This window comes from Pagrus major, chromosome 2, assembly GCF_040436345.1.
Source record: "Pagrus major chromosome 2, Pma_NU_1.0".
Lineage (NCBI taxonomy): Eukaryota > Metazoa > Chordata > Actinopteri > Spariformes > Sparidae > Pagrus > Pagrus major.
In genome coordinates, this window is record NC_133216.1 from 8488136 (window position 1) to 8510765 (window position 22630).

The 22630-nt window shown below is 41.2% G+C and overlaps 2 protein-coding genes across 2 annotated transcripts; one reads left to right on the forward strand and one right to left on the reverse strand.

Moving 5' to 3' along the window:
* Positions 1–677: 677 nt before the first annotated feature.
* Positions 678–4245, reverse strand: tex26 (testis expressed 26). The gene is made up of 7 exons (XM_073485435.1): positions 4089–4245; positions 1960–2044; positions 1715–1877; positions 1459–1615; positions 1133–1306; positions 899–1039; positions 678–790 (listed from the first exon to the last, which is right to left on the reverse strand). Exons 1-7 carry the CDS (start codon positions 4243–4245, stop codon positions 678–680), a joined length of 990 nt encoding a protein of 329 aa, XP_073341536.1.
* hmgb1b (high mobility group box 1b) lies at positions 4043–6874 on the forward strand. The gene is made up of 5 exons (XM_073485048.1): positions 4043–4293; positions 5464–5619; positions 5744–5889; positions 5997–6171; positions 6304–6874. Exons 2-5 carry the CDS (start codon positions 5473–5475, stop codon positions 6436–6438), a joined length of 603 nt encoding a protein of 200 aa, XP_073341149.1. The 5' UTR covers positions 4043–4293; positions 5464–5472; the 3' UTR covers positions 6439–6874.
* Positions 6875–22630: the final 15756 nt, after the last annotated feature.

Consider the following 22630-nt stretch of genomic DNA (forward strand, 5'->3'; position numbering starts at 1 on the left):
TTAAAGGTTGATGTGGTGCAAAAAGCAGACTTTAGTGCAGCACATTTCCTCAGCCTTGCCTCCACACAGATGTTACATTAGCCTACCTGACACTCACTCTAACATTACACCTGAGCAGAGCAGGTGGACCCATGGTAACTAAGAAACCAAGAGTGACAACTGAGAAACTAAAGACAAGACCTTGCGAGCTGACAAACAGCTTTGTCGCCACATTTAAAAACTAACAATTAAAAATTGCACTGCTTAAGTTGTACTTTAATCAGTTAACTGCTGTAGCAATTTTCAAGGTAATCAAAGTTTAATTAATTTCATCAATGTTGACGCATATTTACATTTTCATTGCAGCTACCAAGGGAGGGAATAAATTAAACAAAAAGATGATTAATATTCCAGCTGGGTAGACTTGGGAAATTTCAAAATGCAAAGGAGCATGCTGCAAACAGAGCGCATAATGTCAGATAGCAGAATGTGTGGGAGATGAAACATGAAGGCAGACAAATATCTTTTTCATCAGGAGGTGTTTAATTATCACACAAGTTACACAAAATAATGACAGTAAATGAATTCAGCTAGACACTTTGAAGCTACAATGTATTTTGTTATATTATGATGTTGAATTTATTTCATTTCCTAACCCCCAAATACAAACACAGACGAACAAACACAAGCAGAAAGGTTCAGGTAGGTCCTGGCCAGCTTGATATCCTCTCTGGCGTGCAGGAGTTAACCACGACTGCCGGAAGTTTATCTACCTTCTCCTCTTTGTTTGTCGTTTTTAAAGCGTCCCTTCCTGCAAAGCCAGAAGACACAACGGACGAATGAGCTGTCAGTCAAAATCTAAATCAGTAAACAACCTGTCTTAATGCTCAAACACTGAGAGGCATAAGTTGATGCTAACCCTCCTCGGGTAATGTTCTGTGTGGCTGCTGCAGCTCCCGGGGCAGCAGAGAGTTTCTCACACGTGTGACTGTCTTCCCACAAAACCTGTCGCAGTTTGTCAGATCTGATCTGTGGATGTGTCTGTGCACAACAGTTGGAACTGCAACACACAGAGGATAGCAGGGAGATAGAAATCATCACGCTTGATGAATTTCAAGCACTTTACAGCATTTTTATAGCAGTAATACAGTACCTATACCACGACAGGTCACGTTAGGGGCTGTGTCGTGTCTGTAGTGCAGCAGCTCAGGTTTCTGCTTCGGCTGGCGGTAATTGTCCCTCATCTCTGTGTCAGCAGAGGGCGGCACCTCACGCCTGCTGTGCTTAGCTGTAAGTCTTCTTTCTGCACTATTAATACGATCACATCCTGTCAGACACAACAAAAGGAAAACAAATAGTGGAGAGAAATATTGAGGTGATGGTTCGATGCGGACAAGCCAACGTGCTTGAATGTCATGAGTTCAGTTTGTTCTGACGTGCTTTCATAAACACGAGGCTGAAGCGACAGACTTGTCCTACCTTGAGGCATACCAATGAAGTCACATCTGTAGGTGGAGCGGTACTGTGCTGTCAAGGCCTTTCGGATCTCACCCTCGGACGGGAGACATTTCCAAGGGACGGCGACATACTCGGAGCTTCGAGCAGCGTCCCTCGGCAGCCTCCACATCATGAAAGACTTGAAAAAATGGTTTGACTTAAAGGTTACGAAACACTGTGAGAGGTCAAGCATGAGATTCAACTATAAATGTTATATTGAAGCAACCAAAATACCAACCTGACTGGGATGCGGGTTGTTTCTCCTCTGGCCCGAGGCTGTCCCTGTGCGAATGCATTCAGGTTTACAGGCTGGTTTCCAGTCGAAATCCTTATTGTACACAGTTGAACCGAAAGGTTCAGACTGTGAATAGGAGTCTATAAATGAAGTCGACCTCGGGCACCTGCATATGCACCAACATATTAAAGAATTACACATAAACAAACACAAATTATGCTAATCAGAAGCCCTTTAATTAAACTTACAGCAGAATTTCTGCAGCTGAGTTTGGCCGGTAGATGAATTGTCTTCTATTAGATGTTTCGTATGGATCCCACCACTGTTTGCCCTCTAAAAAAACAAAAACAAAGTCCTATCAGATCCCCACCCTGCATTCTTGATATGTTGTGTACACCAGTCACTGCAGGCTACAGATAATAAGCAGGGTGCACTCTCGCTGTGTTTTTTCCAGTAGGAGAAGAGTGTCAGAGAGACTTCAGACAGGAAGCCAACCTGAAACTATAAAAGAGAAGATTTTGGAAAGTCATCCCCACAGGAAATGTTGCCTTTGCTTACACTCACATTCACATCAGAAGGCAGGTACCAACAAGGCATGAGTAGGGAAATTAAATGTGCCAATTTTATGTAGAACTACAGGAGTAATTATAATAAAAAATGACCCCGCAACTGTCGAAAATAAAACTGTGGAATTATTTCTCCTAAAAATATACAGTGATTAACCACAGTCTATCATACAGTCTAATGATATGATGCTTGTTACATTGAATATCACATTTTTTACTCCCCAAAACTTTCAAATTGATTAATAGATCTATTTACATATTTAACATTACCTTTGGTTGCCATCGGTGACCACAGTCCCTTGTGTTACAGTCTAGTTGTTTTCTGTGTAATGAAAACCTTTCCATTTCCATCTCCAGTAGAAGGTTCACTTCAGGACGGCTTGCTGAAAAGTGTAACTGACATCTCTGGATCCTGAAGTTGAGCCTGTGTGTTTAACAAGTTGTTTTGCTTTCAGGTACTGGCTTCGTCTGTCTGTCCAGAGGCAGAGCTGATCCCTGCAGGATGTCTCTGCTGTGGTTATGGAGACCTACAACAATGGCCAGTGTTGAATGGCCACAGTGAAGCAGCTCAGCGGGGGAGATGTGGCTTTAAAAATTCAACATTGCCAGAGATGCCTTATTTATGTCTGTTGCTGACTCGGGTTGCAACAGTATGACATTTTCACCACATGAGAACCATCTCTGAAAATATTAGTTTAAAGGTATCATGATTTAAATTATTATTAATCATTGGCACACTGATAATCACACTGTGTGTTTCTACTTCTTAAAGGACACTGCATATTGCACTATGAATGTATGCCACAATGATACTGTACATGTGTTTATGATGCTGTATTATACTGTTTATCTGCACTCTTACATTTGTACATCTTCTGTACATGTTTACTTTATTATTTTTTATTGTTTCTTTCCTATATTTTTGCACTTTTATATTTAATTGTACATGCACATGTGACAATAAACACTTTTACTTGACTTGAATTACTATTATTATAATTGTTAATAATAATATCAGTGACCCTTAAAGGAATGAAAACAGAAGGGCTTTTGCTCTACCATTACAATTTCGCTAAGTATTATGTCCTGACAGGCAAGAAACTTGATATAAACTTCAAAAACATTTTTTAATTATAAAAAAATACTCAAGATAAGCAAATGTGCATGGTATGATAACAGGAGTGGAAAGTACATTTACTCATGTATTCTATGCAATAATCTTCAACGCACAGCTAAGAAAGAAATAGGCCTACAGTAGCCTACATGTTAATAATTATTAATAATAATAATAATAATAATAAACTTTATTTATGTAGCTTCACAGAAAATAATGTCTTTAAGTCTTATCTTCAGTAATCTACAGACTCATTTGTACTTAAAGGGGCACTATGTAGTTTTGGAAGAGGAAATTCAAACTCAAAATGTTTACAAATTCACAATATTAACGAGGTAATAATACAAACTCAGAAACATATAACTGAATAAACGAGCTGTTCTCAGAGGAAAATAGGATCTCCAGATCACTGCTTGGGGCTAGAAAGGTGGCAGGGTCCGCCACATATAAACAAACTAAAACAGGATGAAGTTGTGTTGTCCTTTAAAAGGCTTTAATAAGATAATACAGTTTGTAGTCCTATAATAGTTTATACTAGGCTCCTCTCTACTTTAGCTTCAGTGTACTTGACGCAGTAACATCACACATGTGCAGGATGAGAGCTGGCGCTAAGCTCAGGGAGTCTCTGCACTTCTCTCCCAGCCTGTCTGTGATTCAAGTTTAGCGCCATCGCTCCGTCGTGTTTTGGACAGCCAACTGTACAACATGCGTGACTGAGACACCGAGTGTCCAATAAGATCCTCCACGGAGCTGACGGCAGCCAATGTCCGCCAGCCGGAGCCCGACACTCGGTGTAAACACGGAGGGATCCTCACAGCCGAGAGTCCGCGCACTGACGGAGCCTCTCGTCCCATTGTTTGAGACGCACCGACGTGCAGCTGGCCTCCTGTAGCGCTGTGGGGGTAAGCATCCGAAATGTCAACCTGCTGACAAAACTGACTTGTAACGCTATGTTGTGAATGAAACGGGGGTTCGGGGTGTGTTTTGCACGCTGTGCATCGGCGCCGTGCGGGTTTAGTTGCGTGACTGAGCTGGATGGGATGAAGCTCCTGCTGTTTACGCTAACACTGTCTTGCTAACTTAGCGAAGAGTGAAATTAGTCCGCGGTCGTGAATAATGTCCAAAACAACGGACAACTCCCCCCTCCAATGTCCTGGCTAATGTCTACGGTCGGGTTAACGCGAGGACCCCTGACGTGTTTCCAGCTAAACAGCGATGAGCCACTTCACTCATCAGCCTCCTGATGTAAATGTGACAATGGTGGCTGCTCGCTCTGGCCGTGGTGCTATCAGAGAAGCTAGCGCTAGCCAGCTAGCTAGAAGGTGAGCGTAGGTTAACACCGCGAAGTGGTGCTGAGGCAGCCCGTGTGAGGTGATACAGGCGGAGCATCTTTCCCTGAGACCACTGTCACTGTCACTGAGGCTTCAAATCCAACCATCTGGATTATCCACACGGGCTATTGGTGTTGAACACCAGGCCGGTTAATGTGCTAGAAGAAAGGCTGGTGTGTGTGTGTGTGAAAGCACTCCGCTAGCCATTGTTAGCAATCAAATCAGCCATTTTAATAAGCGTCATCATGAAATGAGCACTAGCCTAGCCGCTAGCTAAAAGGCTAACTGTAAAGGCAAGGGGACACAAAGCAAGATGGCTAACAGTTAGCGAGCAATCAAAGGCGCTGGAGGCTAATGCTAATGTATTCATCCAGGCTTTATTACAACCCGGCTAATTACATGTCACATCAGTGAGAGGCTGACGTTTCAAGATACTATACACGCACTGTGCTGTTTTCCACATGCTCTGCACGGTATCACTGTGAATGAATGGTGGATGTGAAGCAGCAGCTGACAAATGTGCAGTATTAAAAGAAGCATCATGTTGGCCTCTGCATACAATGGCTCATCAGTCACCCCAGACTCCCTCCTCCTCCTCCAACCTCCCCAGTTGAAACAATAGATGGACCTGACAAAGCAAGAGGCAGACAATTTGGGGGATATTTAGATATTGCCTTTGCATGATTAGACTTGAATGGATTTCTCTCATAACATATAGATATATGTTTTCTCTCCATGTAGAAATCCAAGATGGGAAAGGATCCAAAGAAGCCGAGAGGCAAAATGTCCTCTTATGCGTACTTTGTGCAGACGTGCCGAGAGGAGCATAAGAAGAAGCATCCTGAAGCGTCTGTCAACTTCGCAGAGTTCTCCAAGAAATGCTCCGAGCGTTGGAAGGTAAAATTAATTGCTGTCAATTTTTTTTTTCTTTTTTATTAATCTTAATTCTCAAAATCCCAAATTTTCTTGTAAGCGGTGTAAATCTTCTAAATCGCTTGAAATTGATTGTGTGTTTCCAAAGACGATGTCACCAAAAGAGAAAGGCAAGTTCGAAGATATGGCCAAACTAGACAAGGTGCGTTATGAGAGGGAAATGAAGAACTACATTCCCCCCAAGGGCCACAAGAAGAAGCGATTCAAGGACCCCAATGCCCCCAAGAGACCACCGTGAGTGCCATTATCGACCCGCTCCACACTGTTTTTATTTTTTCTGACATTAAGTACAAGGTAGATCATAATACATGAATCACTGACACATTTTCTCCCCCCCACAGGTCTGCATTCTTCCTCTTCTGTGCCGACTTTCGCCCCAAGGTAAAAGGAGATTATCCCGGACTCTCCATCGGGGACACGGCAAAGAAGTTGGGTGAGATGTGGAACAGCTCGTCTGCAGAGGAGAAGCAGCCGTATGAGAAGAAGGCTGCCAAGCTGAAGGAGAAGTACGACAAGGTAGATAAACCAAACTCCACTTTTTTCTGTCAAATTTGATCTTATTTTGTTGTTTTTGAGGTCCAAAGTAGAATGATTTCAGTTTCTATTTACCCGAAGCGCTAAAAACACGTGTTGTCGTGCTTTCCGCAGGATATCGTCGCCTACCGCACAAAGGGCAAAGTGGATTCAGAATCCGCTGCGACAGCAGATGACGACGATGAAGAGGAAGAAGATGAAGAAGAGGGAGAGGACGAGGAGGAAGACGACGATGATGATGATGAGTAGACTGCATCGGGATTGGACCTGAAGTTTTGTTTATGCCATATAATCCTAATATACTCAATTCACCATCTTGAAACAGAAGTCAGACTGAACAAGAACATGTGTATATTTAATGTTTTTAAGATGTACAGTGTTATTCTCCTTTTTTTGTAAAGTTAACACTACATATCTTAAGTTTGAGATTTTCTAGTGGTAGTTCTTTATCCTCGCCATACGACGTAACAATTTAGAAGGACTGCAAATCAGTACGAAGGTAACTAGTCTTTAGGTGTTACAACTCAAAAATGAGATTTCTGGGTTGGTAGTGTATTTTTCTTTGTTTTGAAAAATATTTTTTTATGTGATGTCCCAATGTCTTTTTATTCTTTGAATACCACTCTAATATCAAATGCAGCTGTCGACATTCAAGAATGTCTTCAATAAAGGTCGTTTTTCTTAAGACGTTTGTGACGTTTCTTATCTCAACATCTCCGAGGCAACCGGTCCGTTATCAAAGACCTGGCGTGTGGAACGTGCAGCCTATCAAGTATGTACATGAATAATTAAAACACGCTTCATTTAAAGACTATAGCTGATGGCTGCACGGTGAATAAGTGCACAACAGCTCTTTGTTCTTGTTTCTGCTGGCAGGTCATACATAGCTCGCTCTGTTAACTGTTTGAGAATGATTAAATGACGATTAGACAGAGTTTCTGATGTGTTGTAAAGTCTGCACTGAAACAGCCTCTGGATAAACTGGTTGTACAATGAATGGAAATAAATGTAATACATTTTTTGATGAAGACAAACAGCATTATAATGAAGTACTGTGAGGCTGCAGAGGTGTCCTGGCCTACAGATGTTCTCCACATGTTTGGTATCGACCCAAACAAATGTCACAGCATCATGATTTTAATAGTTTTTTTCAGTGAAAATCAAAATTGTGATACAAAAATGTGTATTCCCTCAGCACATGATTGATAATGTAATGAAATATCTAAAAATAATCTATATATATACATATATATGTATATATTTCCCTACCATATCGTGCTTCCCTAGAAAAAACTAGATGACTTCAGGGAATCGTTTTACCATCAGAACATAAAATTGGCAACAACAGCAAAAAAATATGAACACAATTAAATGTTTTTTGTTTTATTAGAAGCTTAAATTATGAGCTTTAGCAAAGATTATTGGGTCTGAGAAATAATGGCCCGAGGGCTATTACTTCAAAAGTGTTAATGAATCAGTGCCCTGCGGGGCTGCTGCATATTTAACTGGGAATATGCGTGTGGTTGTGTTATCTTATTGTGTAATTTGTATCCCAGCTTGGTCGAGGTTTACACAATCGCTTTTACTCAAATTTCCTTGAAAAATTAGTGTAATCCCTGGTTGACTTTATGGACTGTAGTTTGAGCAACCTAACTCCAGCAGGTGGCGCCAAAATGAGGTAAACTGCACAGGAAGTGAAGTTAAAAGCTTCTACTACTGTATAATTAGTCAGTTATTCCCACATGGACGTGTAAGACATCAAAACACTGCTGCAGGGGTGCAGCTTTTGAAACACATCATGACTTTATACATACCAATCAGCCAAATAATAAAAAACTTTGCCTTCCTAAAACAAAGCTGAAGTTTCCTATAATCATTCATCCAGAAAAACTAAACAGAAATTACAGATAAAAGAGACAGCCCTTAATTAATCAAACATGACTTCATTTTCAGTCTCAGCTGAATCACAGAGCAGACAGTCTCAGGGAGACCAGCGAACCTTCCTGTTCCTACAGCTGATGGTGACGCACCGTATTGTTTGTCTCCTAATGTCACCATGTTGTGTTATTGAAGGGGTATAATTCAATCCACGACACAGACACACTTTACCAACGAGACAAACAGACGTGTAAAAAATGAGTTTCAAAAGGAGGCTGAATCTCCAGAACTCAAAATGAAGTGTTACATGTCGATTTTAGGGTCCAGAGAAAAGTGCTTTTGTGTTTTGCCCCAGTGAGTCCAGCCGGAGACCTTTTGTGATCCTTTGCTGGGATAGAGTTCCCCCTGCGTGTAATTGGAGACAGTCCCACAGTCACGGTGGCCTCACAGTCACTTAAAGGGGGTTCACATGTCCATTTATCGGCCTTTTCTCAGCAGCATTGCCCTTTGCCACACAAAGAGCGGCCCTGCACTCTAAAGTGTTTGCAAATATGAATGAAGCCACAGTGGTCTCCTTTCAATGTGCGTGACACAGAAACAGGCTTTCATCCTCAGTGTTCCTGCATTAGTGTTACAACAGCAGGTTTTTTCCCCTTGTGTTCTACGGCAACGATAATTAATCAAACCATAAATGTAATCACATAAGAGGCAGTAATTTAATTTGGAATATCAAAGAAACTTTACACCAACAATCTGTTAATCTGGATTCAGTTTGAACGTTCAGTGCTTCAGAGTCATGTCAGCTCTCTTTTGAAACCTGTGATTCAGAGCGACAGGATTTTTTTCTTCTTTCCTTTCACCGATTGAATGAACGCCTTGCAGTCTCTGAATGAATCCCCTCCGTCTGACATGCAGCAAGAAAGGCTTCCTCGAGGCCACCTTACTGCAGGCAGCCGTTCAAAGAGTCTGTTTCATGTCTACACTGAGGAACCTCAGCAGCAAAATCCACCGAGAGAATATAAAGCAGGTTACCCCCTTTTTTGAATTTTTGTTTTATTTCCTCAAGAAAGCGAGGACATGCAGACTAATTATTTTAACCACTATGAGGCATGTTTCTTTTGAAATAACAAAAACAACAACAAACTTTCAATCTGCTGCATTTTTTAGGCCCTCAAACAGCTTTTTTTCTTCTCCGCTGCTGGATTTGCATAGAGTGATGTCAAAGGGGCGTGTCAGTCAGGATTACAAGCTGAGAAGATTGAGTAATCACTATGGATACAGCTTTTATAGTTTTCCATTTGTTGCTCTTGTGTGGAGGTAATGCTGTGCAGTTTCCTGGACTTCACTTTTTTACTGCCGACTCTGTTTTGTTTTTGCTTAAGATCGTATTCTCTCACTTGATTTTGCAACTATGACCAAGTAAGAGGCACTTTGGAAGTGAACTTTATGATGGAATCTACTGGACGATGGAGGAAATATGCAATTTTATTGTTTAATTTGCTGGTAAGTGGGCCTGTTAGCTCAGATGTTGCAGCAGCAAGAGCAGTTTTTCCAACTTATATTGAAAAGGATCATTTTTAATCATGTATCAAATGTGTATGTGGTTGCAGGGCAGTAAAAACTATCATTTAAATGCTTCAAAAGTAGAGTAATTTCTTTCTTTTATCTTTGGTTCCTCAGGCGTTTCATCCCGTGTCCTCTCATGAACCTTCGTCTGAAAACTCAGTGAATGTGAGCAGCGAGAGGCAGTTTGCAGATATCGTCTTAGGGCAGCATACGCTCCCCTCCTGGTATTATACATCTATTGATGCTGTGCCCAAGCATGGCTCGGTCAGCTTACAGTCTCATAACAGATGGCGAACACAGATGGCTTTCTCCAAAACTGTTTATTCATTTGAAGTGAAAGAAGACACAGCACCAGGTTAGTCATCTGTGCAGCAAAGCCTTTCCCCTCGAGTTAATTAGGCACAAATGCATAATATTTGCTAAAAACAGTTAATTTGATTAATACAGTTTTAAATATCATCTCATTTGTGATTTTCCATCCAAACTATCCTCATTTAGAATAGCTAAGGACGATAATGTTGCCAAAAATGTTTTTCTTTTCGTTCCACCATGTCAGCCAGTGAATATGCATTTTCATTTTGTGTTGACAGGAACAGTTGTGGGAAAGGTGGAAGCAGTGTTTGAGACTCTCACGCCTATCACATACTCAGTGCAGGAGGATGACGGAGAGAACCTGTTCCTCCTCAGCCCCCTCTCAGGGGACTTCCTATTATCCCGCAGCCTGGATTTTGAGGCACAAAGCCTCTACGTACTCACTGTGGTGGTGCAGCAGGGGGATTCACAGGTGTCCAGTGTCAGGGTGTACTTCAATGTGTTGGATGTGAATGACAACCCCCCTGTTTTCAGCTGGGATACCTTTTCTGCGTCATTGCTGGAAGATGCACGAGCTGGCACTTGCTTCCTGTCCTTGAATGTGTCAGATGAAGATGATGGTAAGTGCAGAAGTAACGCTGGAATAAAGCATTCATCCTACTTTCAGCAGATTTCACATTTTATGGCTCCTGTGGCATTTAAGGGCAGAGTTAAATCTGCACACTTGTTTGCTCCCATAATTACACTTTATTTTAAACAGGAAGTTACATTTAGATCAAGATTTAAATATTATTTTTGCATGTATAGTTTGAAGTCTACACTGCACATTTATTACAAACACAGGCTTTATGATCTCTCTCCTCTTTTCCCCATCTCCCTCCAGCTGGGGATTTACACGTCTATGCAATTAATAGGGGTCAAATCCTTATTGCATTGCACAGTTCAGACAAAGCTAATGAAAAGCTACAATCCATCTACGATAGCAAAGTTTCTTTTTTTCAAAAGTTTTATACAATCATACTCATCCACATTTTTCATCTTATCACCGCAATAAAATTGAGAGCTGCAGAAGACGACGCCCCGTTAATTTGATTGACCTGTAACTGCCGAGCTCGGTCTGCATGTCCAGTGCGAAGGAAAGCATGGACGACTGTGAAAATGACATTTTCCAAGTTATGAGTGTGAGAAGGCATAATTAACATTCACACATTTCTTGGCTACACATGCCACAGTTGGCAAATCGAGACATGAATCTTGTTTATTTGTTTATTTGATTGTGTTTTGCCTGAAAATCTCTTGTGTGGTTGAAGAATTTGCCAGTGAATTCCTATTTGTGGCCTCTTTTGTTCATTGCTAATAAATACTCGATTAAATCATATAATTAGCATATGCACATAGCAACAAACAGATCTTAATATCACTGCGTCATGAGCAAAGTGTAAGGTTTTCCTCACTGATTTATATGTAGGACATAAAGCCATTATGAGCCGTCACTCGTGATAACGTCATGTATTGTTTTCCTCTCTGCCAGGTGACAACGGACACTTGAAACTGAAGGTGGTCGGAGGAGATGAAGACAAAGTGTTCTTCATAAACCCAGCTGGTATTATGTGCCTGAAAACAGAGTTAGACAGAGAGAGACAACCCCTCTACAACCTGACTGTGACAGCCAATGACTGCGTCCAGCCTGTGTCTTTACAGTTCACCAGCACGGCGCATGTTATCGTGATGGTTGATGATGTCAACGACAACGTGCCATTGTTTGTGTCAGCCAAAATAGTCAGTGTACCAGAGGACGCTGCACTTCATTCTGTTGTAATGACTGTACACGCTGAGGATGAAGACACTGGATCCAATGGGGAAATGTTATATTATTTGAACAACACGTCTGGTGGCGTGTTTAGCATCAATAACACAAGTGGAGACATATATCTGGAGGAGGAATTAGACAGAGAACAGGAAGATACCCTGACTGTAACTGTAACTGCCACTGATAAAGGCTCAACAAGGATGGCAACCACTATGAATCTCACGGTGCACGTTGAGGATGCAAATGACCATGACCCCGAGTTCTCACAGAGGGCCTACAGCCTGACTGTCAGAGAGGACATCCCCAGAGGAACGAGCCTGTTTCAGGTTCAAGCTCTTGATCGAGACATCGGGACAAATGGACAAGTGCGGTACATATTGACCCGGGCGAGTCCGTTCGTGGTGGACACTGTTCGAGGTGTTGTCACAGTCATGGAAAAACTGGACAGGGAGAAGGATTCAAACTACACCTTAATCATAACAGCTGTAGATCAGGGGGATACACCCAGATCTGCTACTGCTGCTGTCAGTGTCACAGTGTTGGATGTTAATGACTTTGTTCCCATCTTTACTCCAGAAACACTCACCATACATGTAATGGAGAATGAGGAGGATCCATCTCAGTTAACACATCAGGTACTGCTTCGAAGAGTTCACTGAATGTTGAGTAACACTGCACATTACAGCTTGGTAATAACGTGGTAATAGTTGGGTAATAGTCAAGGTAGTAATTAAGTAATACCATGTAATTATCAAAGTTATGACCAGGTATTAGCTTGATACTAACAATGGGTATTTCTGAGTAATGTTGGAATGAAATTTATGCAACAGGGTAACAAGGGGCCAAAAACAAAGGGTAATAATGAGGAAACATCTCGATGGCATAGAGGCAAAACTGTTTAGTAATAGTCTAGTAATATTTTGGTAATAATACAAAAACCTGCTAACAATATAATGTCAATGATCAGTCCAACATTTGGATTAAGTGGTAATATGGTGATGATAATGAGGTAATACAGGTTACAATTTTATTGTTAGCAGGCTACCAAAATGTTATTATACTATTATTAAATGCTATTAATAAGTCACTAATAAATGCTATCTTTAAATGGGTTTTTCCATTATTACCCTTTGTTTTTTTTATGCAACTCTTACAACAATGTCAGCATTATATTACCCAGATTGTTAATACAATTATTATTAATGACCTAATTACCTCTTTATTATCCAACTATTACCATACCATTACAGAGCTGTAATGTAAAGTGCTTCCAAATGTTGATTGCAGAATGTTTTGATGTTAATCACTGGTTCATATTTCTTTTCTTTCTTTTTATTTTTTACCAGGTGTCAGCTTTGGATGAAGATTTAGGTGTCAACAGCCAGCTTACATATTTTATACAGACAGGAAACAGTGATGGTTTGTTCTCCGTCACTCCCAGTGGCACGTTTCATATTTTACACAGCCTGGACAGAGAGAGGGAATCGGTGTACTCACTGACCATCATTGCTGTTGATTCTGGTAAAATTGAACAAACCTTACAATATGCTGCTCTTTAATGTCACTTCAAACTGTTTGATAATTCATTATTTCTTTTTGTCATTTGAAGGATTTCCATCTCTAACAGGAACTCTAACCATGCATGTCATGGTGGATGATATTAATGATAACCGTCCAGAGTTTACAGAGGAGGCCTACAACACCATAGTGTCTGAGGACAGTCCTACAGGCACTGTGTTCGCCATGATGACGGCATCTGATGCTGATGAGGGTGTCAGTGGGGAAGTAAGGTAAAATGTCACAACAAAAAGTCACTCAAAATCAGCTTGGTGATTAACAACAGACATGAGAATTACCCATATGACACACAAAACTATCACACCAAAGAACAATATTATCATCTCTGGCAACTTCCACCAAGGCCCAATAGTCCCCTTTAATTTAATAATGTCTAATTCAATATCAAATGAGACATATTATGATCCATGCTAGATCCGGATTTTTATTTAGATCTGCATGAAATTGTAGATACCAGCCATCTAAATACACCTGATTTTTTATTTTCCATCCGTGCATTATTGTCTGAGAAATTAAAAAATATGTAAAATTAAAAATATAAAAAACACCCTGTCTATCAAATTTAAAGAAAGTGTGAAAAACATCCTAGATCCGTCTCTTTATGCGTATCTGCATCAAAAGTTACTGGGGTATATTCTGAGCTCATAACCAGCCTAAATCCAAGTTTTGTGGAAATCTGTTCTGTAGTTTTTGCGAATCTTGCTGACAAACCAACCAACCAACAAATAAATGGACACGGGTGAAAACATAACAAAAAATAAGATAATGTATCAGTAATAATTTTAGCATTGTTGATGTTACAAATGTAAGTAGGTAAAAACAAAAATAAAAAGATCAGAGAAAGAGAGAGAACAGAAAGAAAGAAATATACAGAGTGCCTTTATCAGGTTTAAAAGTTAAGAGGCCAGTGGCAGAAACATTTCCCAACAGCTTTGATGGATTAAAATGTGAGAAATAAATGGTTTCCAAACCTACAGAAATATCTCAATTTGAGAGCAATGCCAGGAGCTGCTATGTATAATTTCTACTTAAGAAATTGCTGCTAAAGTTACTAATTTTTGGTCTTCTTTGTTACCATGTTTCTTGAGTAGCCGAACATCAGATAAACATTTCCTACACAATAGTCTTCCTTGAGTATTTGCTGAATATGCTGCATGAGAGCCGCTGGAACAACTCTTGGATGCTATATGCATCATCATCGTAATAAACTGAAAGGCTCTTTCATCTTTCAACTGTCCTTTAGGTATTCCATGGAGAACCTTGATGTGCCTATTGCCATTGACGAAACATCCGGAGAGCTGTTTACCACCGATGTCCTGGACAGAGAGACAGTAGCCATATATAGGTTGATGGTGATTGGCACAGATAAACATCCTACTCAGCCTCTGTCAAGCTCAGTGCTTGTTACAGTGCTCATCGGAGATATCAACGACCACTGGCCCCAGTTTATGAACAGCCCGTATGTGGCCTATGTGCCCACTGAGTTGGCTGCAGGTGAGTTTTAACTTACGCTTATATATTTCATCCTGGATAATGCAGACTTGAAAGGATTGGGAGTTTCATTTTGTCTATGTTTTGTGTTTTGTTTTTTTTTCTCACAGGCTCAGTTGTTTGTGCTGTGAGAGCCACAGATGGAGATGCTGAGATGAATGCAGAACTACAGTATTCATTATATGGACAAAATTCAGATCTGTTTTCCATCCACCCATACAGCGGCACTGTATTTACTTCAAGTGCCCTCTGGAGAACAGAAGATATTATTGTCAATGTACATGTGGAAGATGCTGGAGAAAGTCCAAAATTTCACTTCACCACCATCAGCATCAGGTTTCAGAACGTGTCTGAGTTTCCAGAGATGAATGTGGATGTTCTGAGGAGTTCCCTCTCCGAGGACGAGCCCGTGGGTACATTAGTGGCAGTTGTCTCTGCAGCGAGCATCAGAGCTGAACCCGTCTCTTTTTATCTGGCTTCTGGAAACTTTGAAGACGTGTTTCATGTGGAGCAATTAAGTGGAGGGTTGACAGTGGAGAACCCTCTGGATTATGAGACCAAAAAGGAGTTTACTTTGTTGATGGAAGCCAGAGACTCCGGCTCGCCTCCTTTCTCTTCATTTGCAGAAATTCACATAAACATCAGCGATGTCAATGATAACTTCCCTCAGTTCACCCAAGCTGAGTACAGGTGTGAGATTTTTGAGAACTCTCCGCCATCCTGGGTTTGTGATGTTCTCGCGATTGATGCTGATTCAGGCAGTTACGGCACAGTGCTGTACAACATAACAGAAGGAAACGATTATAATTTTTTCACAGTTGACCCTGAAAGTGGCTTATTGAGCACCACTGCAAGTTTAGACAGAGAAAACATCCCCGAATTCAATTTAACAGTCGAAGCTACAGAGCTGAACGACCCTCTTCATAAAGACAGAGCGACTGTTATTGTCGTTGTTTTAGACAGAAATGACAACGCACCTCGTTTTTCACGGGTTTTTCTCACAGAGGTACCTGAGGATTCTCCTGTCGGACACACAGTTATACAAGTCACCTCAAGTGACGATGATACAGGTGCAAACGCAATGATTAACTACTCCATAATCGACCAAAGTGATGATATGCCATTTAATATTGACTTCACCACTGGTCACATCACTATTCAGAGACCTCTGGACAGGGAGATGCACGATCGTTACATCTTGAAAGTAATCGCAAATGATTCAGCTTGGAGCATTAGCACTGACGTCATTATAGACATCACAGATGTCAATGATAATAGACCAGTATTTTCTGATCATTTTTACACCGTTGTCCTGTCTGAAATGAAAGATAAAGAGGTGTTTGTTGTGCAAGTTCATGCTACAGATGCAGACTTGGGGCAGAACTGTGAGATTTTGTACGTTATTGAACCTCCAAATGAGGAGTTTTGGGTGAACACCTCCTCTGGTGAAATCTATACCAAACAGCCACTGATGTTATTTAATTCTGCTTTTGAAATCTACCAATTTACAGTCATTGCGTTTGATTGTGGCAGTGTTCCTATGTCCAGTAACACCACTATCACAGTGAGACTAGAACCATACAACTACTACCCACCGATGTTTTTACCTTTTCAGCCTCTGATTGCTATCCCGTATCACATGGCTGTTGGTACTGAGGTAGTCCAGTTCACAGCCATAGATCAGGATGTCAATAACAGCAGCGCTGGTATTGAGTATGTTTCAAATGGAGGTAATGCATCTGATTTCTTCTGGATCCAAGTGGACAGTGGGAAAGTGATGTTAAATCAAAGTCTGGTGGAGAGCGTACTTTTGTTTCTCACTCTATCAGTTGTGGCAAAAGATCAGGGCTTCCCTTCTTTGTCATCACAGACTGAAATCACTTTTGAAATTACTGGAAGGAATCAATTCTCTCCAAGCTTCAGAGAGTCAGACATCACTTTCTCTGTCCCTGAGGACTTGTCGGTTGGATCAGTAATAAGGAAAATTCAAGCAGAAGATAGAGATTATGGTCCCAATGGTGCCATCATGTACAGCATTACCCCAGAAAATAAACATTTACCATTCTCTGTGGGAGAAGCTTCTGGGCTGCTAACTCTGATCAGAGAGCTTGACTTTGAAACAGAAGGTATTTATCAGCTCCAGATCAAAGCCACGGATGGTGGCTGGGTCTCTAAAACTGGCATGTTAAATGTTACAGTAGTAGTTATGGATGTGAATGACAATCCTCCAGTCTTTTCATCCTCTGAGTATATCACCTCAGTGCCTGAAAACTCAGAAATGGGAACAAGTGTCCTTGATTTGAAGGTTGCCGATGCTGATTCGGGCACAAATGCACACTTTTCCTACTCTCTTGTCGCTGGCCACGTGGATAAATTTGCTATTGATTCAAGCAACGGCACAATCACCACCTTGGACATCTTTGATTATGAGCAAGAGCAGACCTTTGATATAACAATCAAAGCTTCAAACATCGGTTTATTCAGTTTGGCACATGTTGTCATCCAAATCTCAGATGTCAATGAGTTCAGACCAGCCTTCAGGGAAAAACAATTTAACTTTTCAGTGTTTAAAAATGTGCCTGTTGGAACGGGGATAGGAAAAGTAACAGCGACAGATGATGACCAAGGCTCTGAAGGTCAGGTGTTTTACCTGATGTTCGGTCAAAACAAATATATGGGTTTTGAAATCAACAAACTATCTGGGGAGATATACACAACTGGCAGTTTGAGGAAACAAGGCAACAGTCAGGTGGCTTTAAAAGTTCTGGCGAGGAACGTAGGCGTTGTTACTGGAATTGATGTGGATGAGACTTTGGTCAACGTCAGTGTGATCGACACAAACGATGCACCGTCATTCACCTCTACGCTTTATTTGGCCAATGTTACAGAGAACAGCCCGGTTGGGACGTCTGTGATTACTGTGAGCGCTCTGGATCAGGACTCCATCTTGGACTGGAATCGTTTCTTCTTCAGCATTGAAAACGGAAATGCAAACGTCTCTTTTGCTGTTGATCCATCCGGTGGTGTTATCTCAGTAAACTCTCCACTAGACAGAGAACTATTGGCAGTTTACAATCTGACTGTTATAGCCACTGATAATGGCTCTCCGCCAGCCACTGGGACTACTAATGTCATCGTGACCATTGATGACATTAACGACAACGCTCCCACACTCACATTCACTGAGGCTCAAGTGCAGGAAAATCAGCCTCAAGGCACCATAGTTGCCAGACTAACTGCATCTGATTCTGATTTGCCGCCAAACCAGGGACCTTTCACTTACTGGTTGGTAAATCCCTCAGCAGATTTTTCCCTGACTCCTGATGGAGGGTTATTCACCGCACGGACTATTGATCGCGAGCAAATCTCTGCATATCGAGTCCTGGTTGCTGTTCGGGATGCTGGGATCCCTCTGCTGTCTTCAACAACGATGATCCACATTAAGATTGTGGATGAAAATGACAACCCATCATTGCCGAGAAATATCTTCATCGAGGTGAAATATTTTGGCAGTTCTTTCCAAGGAGGCATGATTGGTAGTGTCCATCCTGAGGATCCGGATGAGTCGGATACATTCACCTGCGCCATCAAAAATGGAGCGCTTAATATGTTTACAATAGCTAATGGATCATGTGAGCTCTGGTCGTCTCCTTTTCAAGGCGAGGCGACGTTTAACGTCACTATCGAAGCTACAGACCGTCTTCACTTCCCAGTCAACAACAGCATCTATGTAAACTACAAAGGTTTCACAAACGCTTCTATCGACAGCTGCATATTCTTCGACGTGTCATCGTCCTCAATGGAAGAGTTTTTGTCTAGTAAATACGTGAGATTTGTGAAGGCTCTGGACAGTCTCTTTAACCTTCAGGCGTCTAAGACTCATGTGTTTGGAATAAAGCATATAGGCAGTGAAATCCTTCTTTTGGCTGCAGTTAAAACTTACAACGGCCAATATCTCAGCAGAGAGGTAGCCAGCGGTATCTCTGCAGGCCACAAGAAATTACTGGAGGCTCAGAGCAACGTGACCATTTCTCACATCACCAGCGACCCGTGTCTCACCAGCCCTTGTCAAAACGGGGCAACGTGCAACAAAAACATTTACATCAGCCAGGAGGTCGCTGTTCTGGAGAGCATGGCGGTCATTTTTGTGTCACCGCAGAAAGAGGTCTTTAATTGTACCTGCCCAGCCGGCTTCACCGGGTCATTGTGCGAAGATGACATTGATGAATGTGAAGTGAATCCCTGTGAGAATAACGGCACATGTGCGAATGCTTTAGGAGGTTTCTACTGTCACTGTCAGAGTGGCTTCTCTGGATCTGTCTGCTCCACTGATGTAGATGAATGCCTGAAGCTGAAGTGTCAAAATGGAGGAACCTGTGTTCCCACACAAGGCAGATATCACTGTCAGTGTGTGCCTGGATTTGAAGGTAGACTTTGGATTTTTTTTTTCACATTATTCTGCTTAACTAGATTCCAGAGTCTCTGTAAAGTTTGGCCTTTATTTGCTTTTTTCCAGGAGAAATGTGTGAACAGTTCACAGACCACTGTAGATCAACCCCCTGTGTTCAGGGCAGCTGCATCAATTCACAGGCAGGCTTCTCTTGTAACTGTCCCTTTGGTAAGAGCTCTCATCTACCTTATGTAGCAAATAAGCTAAATTTGTGCTATTACTTTAAACTTCATGACATACACCATGGAACTTTTCCAAGCTACAACAGAAAACAGTGTCTTTATTCAAATGTGTTATTTCAGGAGTCGGTGGAGTCCACTGTGAGGAGCACAGTTATGGCTTTGAGGAGCTGTCCTTCATTGAGTTTCCCCCGTTGGATCGCAGGACTAATTTAATCTCTCTTGAGTTTGCAACAGTGCAGAGGAACTCCCTGCTCCTGTACAATCCTGGAGGATCGTCCAGCAGGGAGTTCTTCGCATTGGAGATACTGGACGGGGCCATGCGCCTCTCTTACGACCTGGGCTCCGGACCTGTGAGGCTGCAGACAAACAAGCAAGTGGCAGATGGATATTTTCACAGTGTCACAGCCAGAAGGATTGGAAATGTGAGTTTTAAATATGTCAGCACATAAACAAGGTTAAATTAGAAGGGATTTCTATGCTGGAAATTAGAGTGAACCTGAAAAGACTGGTTTATTATTTGCATTTAACAGATGGGTTCTCTACACGTGGACAACTGCACAGATGTTGAGAACAATGGACTTTGTTTTTCACAGAGTGATGGCAGAAGCTTAGAGAGGTAGCTGTGAACTAATTATTACTACTTTCCCATAATTCAACATTTCTGTTTTTTAACCTTTTGTTTAACCTTCATTGATTGTCTGTCTCTGTCTCTATTCACAACCAGGACATTGGATGTTGGCAGTAATATGACGTTTGGAGGGCTGAGGACTTTTGAATCTGTTTTATTGCATCCCGCTCAGATTAAAACCCATGACTTTGTTGGATGCATTCACAACATTCATGTGAATGGCATCCTGCTGAGACCTTCGATGGCCCTAGCAACATATAACATCCTTGATACGTATGTATTTTAAATCATTTTGCAATATACACAAGATGACACAGAAAATGATGGCAGCTCTTAATAATAAAGGTACAAATAGACAACTTTTCAATTCCCCCCTCGAAGTCTTTTCCTATGGTATTACTGTTCGTGTCACTGTCACAAAGACAGTGTTGGCAACGTGGCTACCACTAGCAGCCTGGCTACTGTCCAAAGCAAAAGACAAACGTGGGAACCCCAAATAAACCTAGAAACCCTGATCTCAGTGCCATGAAAAGGCAGAGTAAAACACCCGGTCGTAGGTAAGTAGGCAGGTTTTGTTACTACAGATCTATTGGAAATAATGCTCATTTTAAACCATCACTGGTTAGGGGGAACACATTTCAGTGAAAGAACAGACTTTAACACAACGTGAATGCTCATCTGTTCATTCTTGTTTTACCTCGGTTTCTATCACTCTCCCTCTTCACCTTGTAGCAGTCCCATTGTTTGAGACTTGCTGTCTTTCTTTGTGTTGGGCTGATTTTCCTAAATCCCTCTGGACTAATTGCAGGGGCTTCAGATCAGATCCTTATTGTGTTTTCTTGGCTGCCCCACGTCATTCTAGTGAGGAAACCACTTTCACCTTCAGTTTGACATTTTATTCCCTTGGGGCTTGTAGGAGCACATTTGTTTATTATACCATTTGTTTATTGGTTTATTGTCCAAGTAGCGGACATTGGGCATTCCCCCCTAGATTTACATGTTTTTTGTTTATATTTTTATGTAGGTTGGGCTGGCCTGTAAGCATTTTACTGCCAGAACCGCCACAACCTTCTTTGCCTCCTCCATTGGCAGGGCTCTTTTTCCCCAGTTAGTCCAGTTGTTCCACCGTTATCTGGAGATGGCAACCAGGGAAAGCCATGCCTCTTCCCCTTTTGGTTGCACAATGGCAGATACACTTCCTTTGTGACATAATTTAACCTGCATTTTCCGGAACAAGTCCAGTCCAGTAGCAGGACGAATAACAAAGTGAAAGGAAGATTTAAAAAGCAAGAGAACCAATCACTATATTATGCGATAATGTTATTTTTCTACAGTCATTACACTGTACAATCAGTATCTATTTCTAGTATAAGTATTGCTTAACTAGTGCATGACTAAAGATGATTTATCGCATGAATTGATGTACTTTTATCAAATGATCAGGTCACTCTGACTTTATGTGATTAGTTCACACTTAAGAGATCATCAGCTGAGGAATTGATATGCGATAAAGCTAGATTTCAGTTACATAAAAGTCTGAATAAACTTTAACGTGACTGCAGTGATACTTTGTTAATGGTGAGCCACAGTAATTCATGATACAGCCTGCAATTAGCTCATGCATTAAATTATCATCAGTCAATCATGCATTAGTTAATCACTTCTTAAGTATGTGATTTGTACCCTTATCATTAAGTATAACCAAAATGTCTCTCTTACTTTTGTATATATGTATCTAGATATTACCAATTTGCTTTTGTGACTCATTTTTATTCTATCAAGGTGTCCTCGGGCAACACCATCACCATGTCACAGCAGCCCATGTAAGAACGGCGGCATGTGCCATGACCTTTGGTCTGACTATCTTTGTGAGTGCAAAAGCCCTTTTACTGGAAGCAACTGTGCCAAAGGTAAAAAATACTTTCTTTTGTATTGTGTATTTGTGAAGGGTTGAGTTTTGATTAGTTTGCATTTTAACTTTAATACTCTGTTTTCCATGTTCTTTCTCTTTAAGTAGAAATGTCAGAGGACCTTGTGTTGCGATTAAATGGGAATGACTACATTGAGTATGTCATCAAGGAGCGATTCAAGAGAGACTACCAGCTAAAAGACCTGCTGGGAGATGAAAAAGAGGAAAACACCAGAGACCAAACAGCAATTAGCATCAAGTTCATGACCCAAAATAATGGCGTGTTGATGTTTGTTGTTGGACAGACAGGATATGTTATGCTTAAGGTTTGTATGAAATTCTTTTAATCCAAATATTTATTCACCTTGCATTTATGTCTGGAACGTAAAATTGTTTTTATTTTCTGTGTAATTTAGATTAAAGACAGAAAGCCTGTGTACATTTCCAAAGACACATTATCAGGACACGTGTCAGAGTTCACTGTGCACTCTACCGTGGCTGACGGGGTCTGGCATGTCCTCTCCTTGTTCAGCAATGGACAGAAAACGTTTCTTCTTCTGGATGGTAAACCAGCCTTGAACATCACTGACCGGAGTCTGGATCTCACACCTGTTAGTGTGGAGAAGATTATTATTGG